The 13,162-nt window shown below is 39.2% G+C and overlaps 1 protein-coding gene across 1 annotated transcript in view; it reads left to right on the top strand.

Moving 5' to 3' along the window:
• The window catches only part of ORC5 (origin recognition complex subunit 5), a 154,218-nt gene that overhangs the window by 14,921 nt on the left and 126,135 nt on the right, over positions 1-13,162 (top strand). The window contains exons 5-7 of the mRNA XM_065415829.1: positions 4,072-4,146; positions 7,155-7,266; positions 8,310-8,440. Of these exons, the coding sequence (XP_065271901.1) occupies positions 4,072-4,146; positions 7,155-7,266; positions 8,310-8,440 (318 nt within the window). The remainder of the gene's footprint in view (positions 1-4,071; positions 4,147-7,154; positions 7,267-8,309; positions 8,441-13,162) is intronic.

Raw genomic sequence — 13,162 nt, 5'->3', positions numbered from 1 at the left:
TAGAACTTTTTTAATAGGTAGTTACAAAAGTAAAACAAATATTCTTAAATATGATTGTAAGATTGAAATAATGTTCCAGGGAATTTTACAAAACACCATTGCTTTCATATTGGTATATGACTTAGAGAGGGGAAAATGCTTGATTTAAATATCTGTAGGAACATTTTACATTTTATTTAGAATTACTGTCCCTCAGAATATTAGAAGTTACTTGAAAATTGATGTTGGAAGACAGGGCATTAAATACTGTGAAATGATCAATTGTATTGGGTAAAATGTTGCTAGATGAGAAGAATTAAGTGTTAAATTAGCGTGTTTCAACTCTGTTGTTCATGGAAACAGACAGGAATTGGGGCAGAAATCAATTTATGGGAATTAACCTGTCTCCTCTGGATTTATTAAAGGATGGTTTAAATTGAGATTGATGACAGAACTGTATACTGGTAGCATAAACTGGCAAAACTAATTTTATTCTATTTCATTTCTGGGGTAAATAATTTAAAATATTTCAGCCCTCATTAAGTCAGAGAAAATTAAGATAAATGGTTGCTCTCAAGCAAAGACTTCTAAATGTTTTTTAATCCAAGAACAGGTACTGAGCATGAAGACAAAATGATTTGTTCTTCCTATTTGAAAGATGGTGCTGATATGACTTGTATTTATTCTTACATTTAGAATTAGTGTTGTTCTTTATAATGTGTTTTAACAATGAAATTGTAGAAACATTTAAAAAAAAAAAAAAAAGCTAAAACATCTAGCAAAAGTTATTCTATATTGCTTACTGGTTGGCTTCATAACATCTGCATTTATAGGCTGGCTGTTGGTACTTGAGTGTGTGGGTGATGAGCCACTAGAGGTGCACCAACAACTACAGGTCTACCTCGATATAACGGAGCCAAAAAATCTTACTGCGTTATAGGTGAAACTGCATTATATCGAACTTGCTTTGATCTGCCAGAGTGTGCAGCCCCGCCCTCCTGGAGCACTGCTTTACTGCGTTATATCAGAATTCGTGTTATATCGGTTCGCCTTATATCGGGGTGTACTAGCATACAACTGGCTATGTCATCACTATATATTATCTGCTACAAAAAAACCTAGTCTGATGTGTTGATCTGTTTTTTTGTGTACTACTGTGCCAGAAAAAAATAAGTTTGTGAAGAGGGAATCTCTTCAGTATAATGACAATGCTTAATATTTTCATTAATAGTTTAGTAAGTCAGTTTGGGATGTTAGCCTTTGGGTATGTATTATGGTGCAAAGGGGCCATATAGAAAGTGACTTGGAGATTCATTTATATATCTTTTCAGTGACTAGACCCTAGCTGTGCATTGTTAGAAGCTATACATCACTTAGTCATAACTGAAAAAGCCAAACCAACCAATTTGGACGTGGATTTGGACAAAGGCATTCCAATTTGTTTGCTTCCCACTTTATTATTTTGTATTACAGTGGGACCTAGGAGCCCTGGTCATAGACCAGGAACCTATTGCACTAGGCACTGTACAAACATGGAACAAAAAGCTGGTCCCTGCTCAAAGGAGCTTACAGTCTGAGTATAGGACAAGAGACACATGGATATAGACAGCTGGGGGAGTACAAATAAACAATGAGACAGTGTTGGTTAACATGATATGCCATGGTCTCTTTACACTAGCAGCCTATGGAAAACAGTTGCTTAACACATGCTTAATTCATGTTTTTAGACGTTTGATGCTAAACTTTTAACAGTTACATGGGAACTTGTTAAAGGAACACTAGTGAATATCTGGTGAGTTAAAAATGCATGCGTTCCCTCTGTAAGGAATTCTGATTAAACTCGAGCAGTTAAGGTATCTGTTCTGGGAAACCTGGAGTTCTGGTCCAATCACAGACTTCAGTCTGAAATCTTGGGATAATGTAATCTTTACTACCTGAATAAAACAGATTCCAATAACAGGAGCCTTTGTAACTGGGGTACTGCTGTATCATGTCCATCCCAGTATTGTGTGATCCTGAAGATTCATGCCTTTCAATGGTTTGGGAAAAAAAATCAAAAACAAAACTTTTTGAAAAAAATAAACCCATTAATGAGAACAGAATCATACAATCCTCTACAGATCTGTAATATTATTACAGCAACAATAATCCAAAAGAAATAATCAACTTGGATATCGATAGTTAAATTCAGCATAGTAAGTGGAACATAAAATAAACCTATGTTTTCCCTCTTTTATTCTTCAATCAAGGTAGTAACTGTGTTAAGCTTAAGAATTCTTTAATGAATTATAACCAGCAGTATTTTCACTCTGGGTAAGGCCTCCATTTCTCTCTTGAGGATATAAAATATAGTAATTGTTTATATGCAATTGTCCCCATTTTAAAAGTTGATATTTACTAATAGTTACCACATTTTTTTTAGTTATTTCTTGGAGCAGTATTGGGCTTCCAAATAATAATACAAAGAATCTTGTAAATCTCTGGACATAATTTTTGAGGCCAAAATACATTATCACAGAAGAAAATTAGACTCTTTACTCCTGAGGGAATTCTGCGCCAAAAATTTAAAAATTCTGCAACAAAATATTTGAAAATTCTGCATTTTTATTTGTCAAAATAACACAATATAATCGTGCCAGTTTCAATTTTTTTAACAGGTTTCAGAGTGGAAGCCTGTTAGTCTGTATCGGCAAAAACAACGTGGAGTCCTTGTGGCACTTTGAAATGAACACATTTATTTGGGCATAAGTTTTCGATTTGTTAGTCTCTAAGGTACCATAAGGACTCCTCGGTGTTTCAATTATTTTGGTAACTTGACAAATAGATTTCTTACTAGGCATATTAATACAGAACTTTGTGTAATTCAATTAAATTACAATACAGAACTGTATTTCCTGCCTCTGTCAGAAGCAGTGCAAAGGCTTGGGGGAGCCTGGAGTGAACCTGGAGGGTGTTGGGTGTCGGTAGGAGATTTTTCTTTGGGGTGAGGAGGGATTGTTAGGGTGTTGGGATGCCTCCCCCATGCAGACTCTGGCTGACCCCAAGCCTCTTCCATTGTTAGGCACATCTGCCCCGTCCCCGCATTCCTCATCCCCCTGGGTCTCTGTAGCCTCCCTTCCCCGTCCCCAGGCTCAGCGCTGTCACCCCACTAGCTGCTGAGCCCATTCTCCAGACTGTCCCCCCAACTAGCCCTTCTGAACCCCGGTCTGTGACCCCCCCCAGCAGCCCTGTGTGCCCCACTCTGTCCTAACCTCACTCTGTGGGCAGGTGCTGTGATGAACTTCTCCTGCTGCGGGAATTCTGCAGCACTGAGCATAGAATTTTTGTATTTTCCCTCATAAAATTCATTTTGCCAAAGTGCTTCAGTTCTGCCTTTTGCCCACCAGAGGCTGCTGTGGCGCTAGAATAGCCATCATGAAGGCAGCTGGCTGTTCTGGTGCCCCAGTGGCCTCTGGTGGGCAAAAGGCAGAACTGCAGCATATCTTAGGCAACATAGATTTTATGTGGGAAAATACAAAATTATGGGAGACAGGAATTCTGTGCATCCGCAGATATGCAGAATTTCCCCAGGAGTATCTCTTTATGAACCTCAGAAGGATAGCTAAATTGAGGTACTGCTTAATTTTTTTCAAACACATTTATTAGTAAAAGGTAATCTTGGTGGAAAAAATTATTCTCTTTTATAATAAACATATTCATGTAATATCCTAATAATGTATGGGATATTTAAATCTTTTGAAGTAACATAATGCTGGATAAAAATTGAGCTTTTAATTGGCCGTTACCGATGTCATGGCTTTATGAATAATACTCAGATAAGTCACTCATGCCGTAAGTCATGACAAAGTTGGTTTCTAGGGGGTTATCACTTTTCTTGGGTGGCTGAACTGCTAAGGCTGCTCCCATCACCCTTGAAACAGTAATCCCCCAGACTTGCTCTGTTCGTGTCTTATTGCTTAAGTAGCTTTCTTTGCCGTCCAGAGGTATGGGTGAAATGTGGCTCCATCAGCTGGACTAGAAAGTTTTTTTTAAATTCCACATAAAAGGGCAGAATAAAGTTGACTATATAATAAAATCCTTGTTTGTTAAAAGGTGCTGGATAAAGCAGAGCAGCTGAGGGAAATGGAGGCAAATATGTTGCCAGGGTTTCTTAGACTACAAGAAATGGTAAGTAACTGAGTAAAGTATTTTTAATGTATATTTCATAGAAGTTAAAGATAAATACTGTCTAGATGATCTAATACCCTCACTACCAGTGAACTCCCTAGAGAAGTTTGGGTATAACTTTTTTTTTCTTCTGAAAGTTGTAATTTTTTGCAGAATTTTGGTCAGCGGCAGAACTCAAATCAGAATTTAAACATCACGGTCTTTCTTCTTGTGCTCTGTTTTATTCCATTTAATAATATGTTGTCCTGTAAATCAGCTCTTTTATGCATTCTTTTGAAGCTGCTTCCACTGTACACTGCATCTTCTAAAATATGTATTGCTTTTTGAGATTATTACAAAATTCTACCACTCTTCATCAAGGTTTTTTTAATAATTGCCAAAGCAAGTATAAAATCTTGGAAGGACTGTAAGCTATATAAGGAGCAACTTCTAAGTGAAAAAAAAACTTAGCATAGCTCAGTTCCTATTGTCTTTGGTTAAACGGTAGCACACTCTTAAAGCTTGGCAACTGGCAGTGTGGGGGGTGCAAACCCTCCTGAAACAGCTGCTTTAGTGGGAGCTGTGTGGGGTTGGACAGATGAACCACAGTCCCAGGTGTTTGTTTCCTTGCAATTTCTCCAACAGTGTCTGAGAACCCTTTGTGATGGCCCTCCTGGAGACTGGTGCAGGGACTCTTGGAACATTGGTTATGCAATTATGGCTAGCCCTGTTTTCGTCACCAGCAGGGGCTCTCTGACTTTTGGTGTGTGTGTGACAGCCTCTTAAGGGTCTACCCTGTTGCAATATGGCAAAGGCGTTACTCTTTTGGGATTTTGTTTGGGATCAGAACAGAATATATTTTTCTGCTGCTCTTGCTTCTGATTTAGGAAAGGACTGGACTTGAGTTAAAGCCCATTGAAGTTAGTGGGAGCCTTTCCGTTGTCTGTTGGGCTGTGTTGTTTTGTGAAAGTGACTTTTCCACTGGCGGTGGAAAGCTGTAGCATCTTGATGTGCTTGAGTTAGTGGATGGGGCAGTTTGTAGCTATATGTTGATCTTGGTGGCAAGACACTTCTGTGGGTGCGTGTCAGTGTCATTCACTTTCTGCCTCATGTTTTCTTAGCAAATAACTTGTTCAAAGACCTTGTGTAAAATAAATGAAAAATGTGGTGATTTACATTTTAATATTTTTTTAATTGCTGATTAATTTGCAGCAGTAGAGGTTTATTAGAGAAGCATATCAATCCTCTTGCCTGTGGCGGGGCAATATTTAGGTGATTCATAAGCAGTGGAAAATAAATACGTTGTTCCACCTTTTCCTTAAAGAATATATCTTTGTGCAAGATGGAAACTGTATCCTGAATCATTACACATCAGCCTATTGTAAATCTGTTTTATTATTTTTGAAGCTACCAAGAAACAGCAATGTATGTAAGGAAGAACTGTGTGCTCTATGCTTTTTCTGATAATCTATGTGCCAGTATTCTGTTGCACTTTCTGGAATCCATGTGCCACACTACTTTTCTGTTGTTTACTCACATCAGTGGTTCTTAATTTCTGGTGATTTTTTATATTGTGGAAGTAACCTAAGGAAACAAGCTTTTTTACTTTTAAACTTATGGGCTGCTTCAAAACTCTGAAATCTCTTCACGGAAGAACCATACTTGAAGGCATCGCTCTTCACTGCTGAGTTTATAGTACAGTTGCAGAAAGACCTGCAGAGATTAAAGAATGTAGCATTATATTTGTATGGTATAAGCTCCAGAACATTTTGAGGATTGATCGGTTTACCTTAACCATGTAGTCTTAAAGATGCCACAGGACTCTGTTGCTTTTTAAAGACTAAGGCCTGGTCCACACTAACCCCCCACTTCGAACTAAGGTACGCAAATTCAGCTACGTTAATAACGTAGCTGAATTCGAAGTACCTTAGTTCGAACTTACCGCGGGTCCAGACGCGGCAGGCAGGCTCCCCCGTCGATGCCGCGTACTCCTCTAACCGAGCTGGAGTACCGGCGTCGACGGCGAGCACTTCCGGGATCGATTTATCGCGTCTAGACAAGACGCGATAAATCGATCCCAGAAGATCGATTGCTTACGGCCGGACCAGGAAGTAAGTGTAGACCTGCCCTAACAGATGTATTGGCGCATAAGCTTTCGTGGGTGAATACCCACTTCGTCAGACGCATGTAGTCTTTGTTCACTGAGCAAAATCTTTCCTAACAGTAATGATAGATGAAGATGACCCCCACAAGGACGTGTGGAATAATGGAATTGCACATTCTATTAAAATTGTATATTATAAAATGTGAATATGCTAGCCTGTTTTTTCTCTTTAAAGTAAGCTCTCAGATATTTTAAAAAAATAAATAAATGGGACATCAGACATATTTTTCTCATTCTTAAATAAATTGTGGGAACTGTGTAAAATAAGAATATTTCCATATGAAAAATAAGTAATTTGTTACCTATAGACCCAACTTAATATTAAGTTGGACCTTGCATATTGCCACAGACTTTGCTGAAGTGATGGTATAGTTACTTACCAGTCATAACCACGTTTAACATTGCAAAGCAATCAATTAAGTACAGAGCTAACTTTGTAGTGGCATGAGTCAGATGACCTTTATAAATTAAGCCTGAAGTGTGTTCCCTTCACAAAATATTGGTCCTCCTTTACCTCCTCAACTCTTACTGTACAATCTCCTAATGAAATTCTGGATTTAATTATTGAAGTGAAATGTTGGCTTAATTTTGGGAAGGGAAGCAACTTCATATTGCCTGGTACCCCAGGTCTCTAGTAGCTTAAATGTCAATTAAATGGCAAGAGATATACAGGAATCCCAGATAATTATGAAAATCTGCAAATGTATGAGCTCCTTGATTAGGCCACCAAAAGACTTATTAATATGCTAATAATTTGTTAAACACTAAATTTGATGAAATTCTTCAAATGAAAAATCCTAACAATCGTTCTTCTGATTAATATTTTAACATGCAAGGTGACCTTTTCCCTCTTTCTCTCTTACAGACAGACAGAAATGTCACTGTTATTTTCCTTAGTGAAATTGTGTGGGAACTGTTTCGTCCAAACACTGGATGCTTGGAGCCATTCACCTTGTATTTTCCTGACTACAGCATAGGTAATTTAATTGTTTCTACTTTTTTTGTTGTTGAATGAATAATATTTAGTACTTTGCATAAAGGACTTTCCATCTAAGCATTTAAAACACTTAGTTTTTTGTTAAGCAGTGAGAGTAGGTTGAAGCTTCAGCTTTAAATCAGTTAGAAAATGTGACAGTTGTGTATGCTGGTTACTAGAATCCAGAAGGCAGTGTTTTGTTTTTTTAATAACTATAGGTGGCTTTGGTAAAATTACAAGCTCTATATTCCCAATCACCCTCTACTTAGGATTCAGAGACTCCCTCCCTCTTATTCATCTAGATTTCCAATATGGATCCCCTGTCTCAAACCACACCCTGCATGCTAACTAGTGAACTACACAGCAGGGTCAGAGACTCCAGCCTTCTCCTGTCTTCCATTTTCCTCTAGGGAACACCCATCACACATTTTGCTTTTGCATACAGTCTGAGAACATACCACCCCTTAACTATTATGCCACTTTAGTCTGCAAAGCCCAATCTACCTCCTCCATTATGACTAGAAATCCCATTTTACTTCTTTAAGAATTGTTTCTGGGGATCCCCATTAGTGAGACGCACATGGCCCTCATAGGAAGAGCTCAGCCAGCTCATGGAAGTACAAGAGCATCTTTGGAGATCTGAATTTCTCCCCCACAGCTGTGGTTAGCTGTAGATGTCAAGACTGTTTCTATATCCTTTGCCATTTTGGCAGCACATTGTATTGCTTTTCTTGTAATTAGTTGTCAGTAAAGTTAGTGTGATTTAGTGTTGTGATGGTGTTTAAGTTTAGGTGTGTGGGTTGGCTTTTTTTTTTATTTTTTATTTTTTTTAAATTTTTTTTATGTTGAGGCAACCAGACCATTTTTGGTTCTGTTACCCCTACTGATAGGGTTTTCTTTTTGCTATTGTTTTGGGTTCTGTGGTACAGCTGATATCATTGTTTGGCTTGTGCTGCACTTAATTTTTAAAATATGATTAGTACAATAAGGCAATCGCCAGCTTTTTGGGAAAAAAAACAAACAAACTTGTTTATATCCAAACAGGAAATCTACAAAAGATTCTGTCCCATTATCATCCTCCAGAATATTCTGCTGATTTCTATGCTGCGTACATTAATATTCTTCTTGGTGTCTTCTACACAGTCTGCAGGGACTTGAAAGAGCTTCGACATCTGGTGAGGGATCCTCTAGATTTATTTTTCTTGTCCAAAATCTCAAAGGCTAGATTTATTGTTCAGTTTGGATAGAGAGCATGTCATAAGCATATTGCATCAAAAGGTCCTGGGCTAGTTTAAATCAGTTAATGAGGTATGGGTGTCCTCATATCCCTGGGGGCCTGCACCAGTCTTGTCTCCAAGGAAGACCTCACCAAGGCTGTAAAGAAACTGATGTTAAAAGCAAAAGCAAAAGTCAGTCTGGCAGGAAGAAATACTACTCGCCACCTATTTGACATTTTAAGTAAGGCTTTTGAGAGGGGGATGGCTAAAAATGAAAAGGGACTATTACCTGGATATTTCCCGGAGATAAACAGTCTGCATTGCTTTCTTCAAATGAGATTCACTATTTTTCCAGAGTCGGTGTGTCATGTTCATTTGCTGTATACAGCAAAAATAGCTTTGTTAGTGTAAACTCTAAAAAAGTGTTTAACCTATAGAAGAGTGGAATTCAACTTTGAATAGTTGAATAGAGTCACACACCAAATAATCAATGGGACATCCTGATACTGTGAAATATTTGCATTACCATGATACAGAATTATCTTCTATTGATGTAAACCACACACTGCAAAGCAAGGATATTGCACGGTGGTTACTTTGTGATACTCCATGACTATTTAGCAGAATAATCAGTAATGAATTTCATCTAGTTCTTTTTTTAACCCTGTTATAGTCTTGGCCTTCACAACATCCTCTGGCAAGGAGTTCCACAGGTTGACAGTGTTGTGTGAAGAAATACTTCCTTTTGTTGTTTTAAACCTGCTGCCTATTAATTTCATTTGGTGACTCCTAGTTCTTGTGTTGTGAGAAGGAGTAAATAACACGTCCTTATTTACATTTTCCACACCAGTCATTATTTTATAGACCTCAATCATATCCCTCCCCTTAGTCGTCTTTTCCAAGCTGAAAAGTCCCAGTTTCATTAATCTGTCCTCATATGGAAGCGGTTCCATACTCCTAATCATTTTTGTTGCCCTTTTCTGTACCTTTTCCAATTCTAATACCTTTTTTGAGATGGTGCCACTGCATCTGCACTCAGTATTCAAGATATGGGCGTACCATGAATTTATATAGAGCAATATATTTTCTGTCTTCTCTATCCCTTTCCTAAGGATTCGCAACATTGTTAACTTTTTTGACTCCTGCTGCAGATTGAGTGGATGTTTTCAGAGAACTATCTACAATGACTCCAACCAAGATCTCTTTCTTGAGTGGTAACAGCTAATTTAGACCCCGTCATTTTACAGTAACTCCTCACTTAATGTTGTAGTTATGTTCCTGAAAAATGCAACTTTAAGTGAAACTATGTTAAGCGAATCCAATTTTCCCCTCAAGAATTAATGTAAATGGGTGTGTGTTTGCGTGTGTGGTAGGTTCCAGGGAAAATTTTTTTTTTGCCAGACAAAAGGCATTATATAAATTTTAAACAAGTAATTTAATACTACGCTGGGGGAGGGGGGGAGTAGTGTGTACGTGCTGTGTGTTTACAAACACTGTACATACAGTACTATAGTTGGGAGGTGCCCCTGCCTTATCCTACACAGGCACAGCCCACTGGCACTGGAGATGAGGCAGGCAAGGAGGCAGAAGGTGCTGTAGGCTAGGAGAAGCATATTGTGCAGCAACGGCAGCTTCCCCTACTCTGCAAGCACCAGGGGTGGGGTGGGGGGGAGGGGGGGGCTCAACCCCTAGCCCGCCCACTCCCCGCCTTCCCCCAAGCCCCCATCCTTGACCTGCCCCTTAAACATCGCAAGCCAGCTGATTGCTGCTGGCAGGAGGGAGGGGGAGCCTGCATGCTAAGTCCTCGCTCCTCCCCCCTCCCTCCTGCCTGGGGCAGTCAGCTGGCTTGCGATGTTTAGGGGGCAGGGGGGAGGAGCGAGGACTTGGCACGCAGGCTCCCCTTCCCTGCCCAGGGCAATCAGCTGGCTTGCGGCGTTGGGGAGGGAGGGGGAGCCTGCACGCTGAGTCCTCACTCCTTCCCCCCTCCCTCCTGCCCCCAAAACGCCGCAAGCCAGCTGATTGCCTCAGGCAGGAGGGGAGGAAGGGGAAGGTGCTGATCGGGCGGGCGGCACTGTGGGGAGAGGGGGGCGTGGGGAGGCTGCCAGCTGTGGAGAAAGCAGGCAGCCGAACAACATGAGTGGAGCATTGCACAACTTTAAATGAGCATGTTCCCTGATTGATCAGCAACGAAACAACCTTAACTGGGACGACTTAAAGTGAGGAGTTACTGTATATGTAGAGTTGAGATTGTTTTCTAGTTTTCATTTATCAAATTTGAATTTCACCTGCCATTTCGTTGCCCAGTCACCCATTTTTGAGAGAGCCCTTTGTAACTCTTTGCAGTCTGCTTTGGACTTAACTGTCTTGAGGGCTTCCTTAGCCGAGGGTCACTGAGGGAAGTTCCAGACTTCTTGCTTGCACTTGCAATAAACTGGTGCACCTGAGCCTTAAAACATTAAATCTCATAACATCCATGTTAAGTACCGTAGCTAGTATAGCAAGTAAAAGCCAAACGTTTTTAAGAGTCCACTAATCATGCATGCCTCAAGTTTTGAATATGTAATGGATTATTCAGGTAATATCAGTTGGAGTCATGAGTGCTCGATGCCTCTGAATGTAACATTCAAGTCAAGCAACTATGTATGAAGGCATCCCAAATTAGTGGACACTTTGAAAAATTGGGCCCAAATGACTTGCTCAGGCAATGTGAGTCATTAGGAGAGCAGGCAGCAGACCCCATGAGTCCTGACGTCCAGCCTTATCCTCTTACTTCTAGACACACTGCATAGTTTGGAAGCATATCAGGCAGATAATCTGCCTGATAGCCTCTAACAATTGTAGTTTAACTGTATGTTGTTTGTTTTAAATGAACATTGATTAAAACAGTGGATGAGAGAAAGCAGCATGACTTCATAAAGGCAGTTTTACAGTGAAGAAAACTGCCTTTGTTTCCACTGGAAATTAAATGCGAAACTTCTGTATTGTATAGAGAATGAAAATGTAAATTTTCACTTGGAAAAAAAAGCAGTACATAGGAGGCAATTAACACACTTACTTCAGCCTACATCTGGTGGATAGTTTTATAGAAACATGGTTTCTAAATTTGATCCAAAAGCTTTTCTACTGGTCCTCAGTTCTGTAAATGTTTCCATACTCCTACTAAAAATTCTAATAGAAACAGATAACCCAAACATTGCAGCAGTGCACAGAGGATCTGAAAGTGAAATTTACTATAATTTAAAAATGAAACTGATTATTCTGTTACCATTGTCCAAGCTGAGAAAGTGAAAAGCAAACAGGTAAAGAAATGTTTTATTTTATCTGACAGTGACTTCTGTAATAAAAGTTGAAATTCTTGACTTCAGCAAAACTGATTATTTGATTGAATTAGTTCGTATTCAGATAAATTTACATATATGTGCATACACACTTATTTTGAACAGAATATGGGAAAACCACTGAATTTCACAAAAGCTGATGTAAACGATGGCTTACAGTATAGTGTTCTAAGCTAGTTAATGGAATAATGAATACATGTTAAAATATAGAAAGCTTTAATTCTGTCTGTATCGCTATTAAAACAGATTTAATTGTTCAAGGAGTGAGATCAGATCATGATCTGCATGGCAGACTTGGGTTTTTAGGAAATGGATGCTTCATTCAATTGTCTGTCTACTTCAGTGTTCCCAAGATACCCACATGCTCCTTTGCTTTGGATACAGAATTTTTACACTTCTACTTGGCTTTCAGATTTTTATAGATTAAAAATTTAAATATAAATGATGTATGCTGTATCTTTAATGCTTGACAATCAAGCTTAATTTCTGAATTGGTAAAAGTAGCAAGAGGTCTTCCATGCAGGTCTTTCAGTTAATTTTCCCCCTCCCCCTCTTTTTTTCTCTCCCCATCCCCAAATTCTGACCGGGGTTGTGGGAGGGGGAAGAGATAATGATTTTGTTTTTTTCCCCATATTGCCTTCTTCCTTCCCCTCCCCACGACACCAGTTTCACTGTAAAAATCACTGAGTAAAGTCAGGAAGGCCATCTTTATTCTGCATAAAACTGAATTGGCTAATAGCTAAGCTAGGCAGAGCGGAGATTTTGGCTGACTAAAGTAGAGCTGGGTGGGAAACCTTTTTTCCTATCCCACAAAAATATGTTTGCAGTTCTCTATCAGGACAAAACCAAGACCTTTCAAGTTTAGAGAGGGAAGGTATAGGCACTCACCTAGGATGTGGGAGAGACAGGTTCAAGTTCATGTTCTGCCCAATTCAGACAAAGTATAAAATGAGGGGTTTATTTCAAAATGCACTTAATCATTTAATTTTTGAATCTCTACATTTTGACTTTCATCTAACCTATGATATATCAAATCAGTGGGTACTTGTTCAGTAATAAACTACTTCTTGGTTACTGCCAAGGAGCATGACTTGTCTTTATACAATTTCAGTGGTTCTGATTGCATAACTTGAATTAATAAAGAAATAAGAGTTGATGGGGCTTTGTTGTATACAGGTCTCTTGATCTTTAACCATGCAATGATCTCAAAACTCAAATGAGCTAAAGTAGTATAGACAATAGTAGCTAAAAGGATCAAGATCACAACCCTGTCTTCCCCCCCCCCCCCATAACTGTACATATAGCTGTCTTAGGCCTGGTCTACACTAGGCTTTTATGTCGA

The sequence above is a fragment of the Emys orbicularis genome, chromosome 1, assembly GCF_028017835.1.
Source record: "Emys orbicularis isolate rEmyOrb1 chromosome 1, rEmyOrb1.hap1, whole genome shotgun sequence".
Lineage (NCBI taxonomy): Eukaryota > Metazoa > Chordata > Testudines > Emydidae > Emys > Emys orbicularis.
This window is presented reverse-complemented; position numbering and strand designations above follow the sequence as displayed.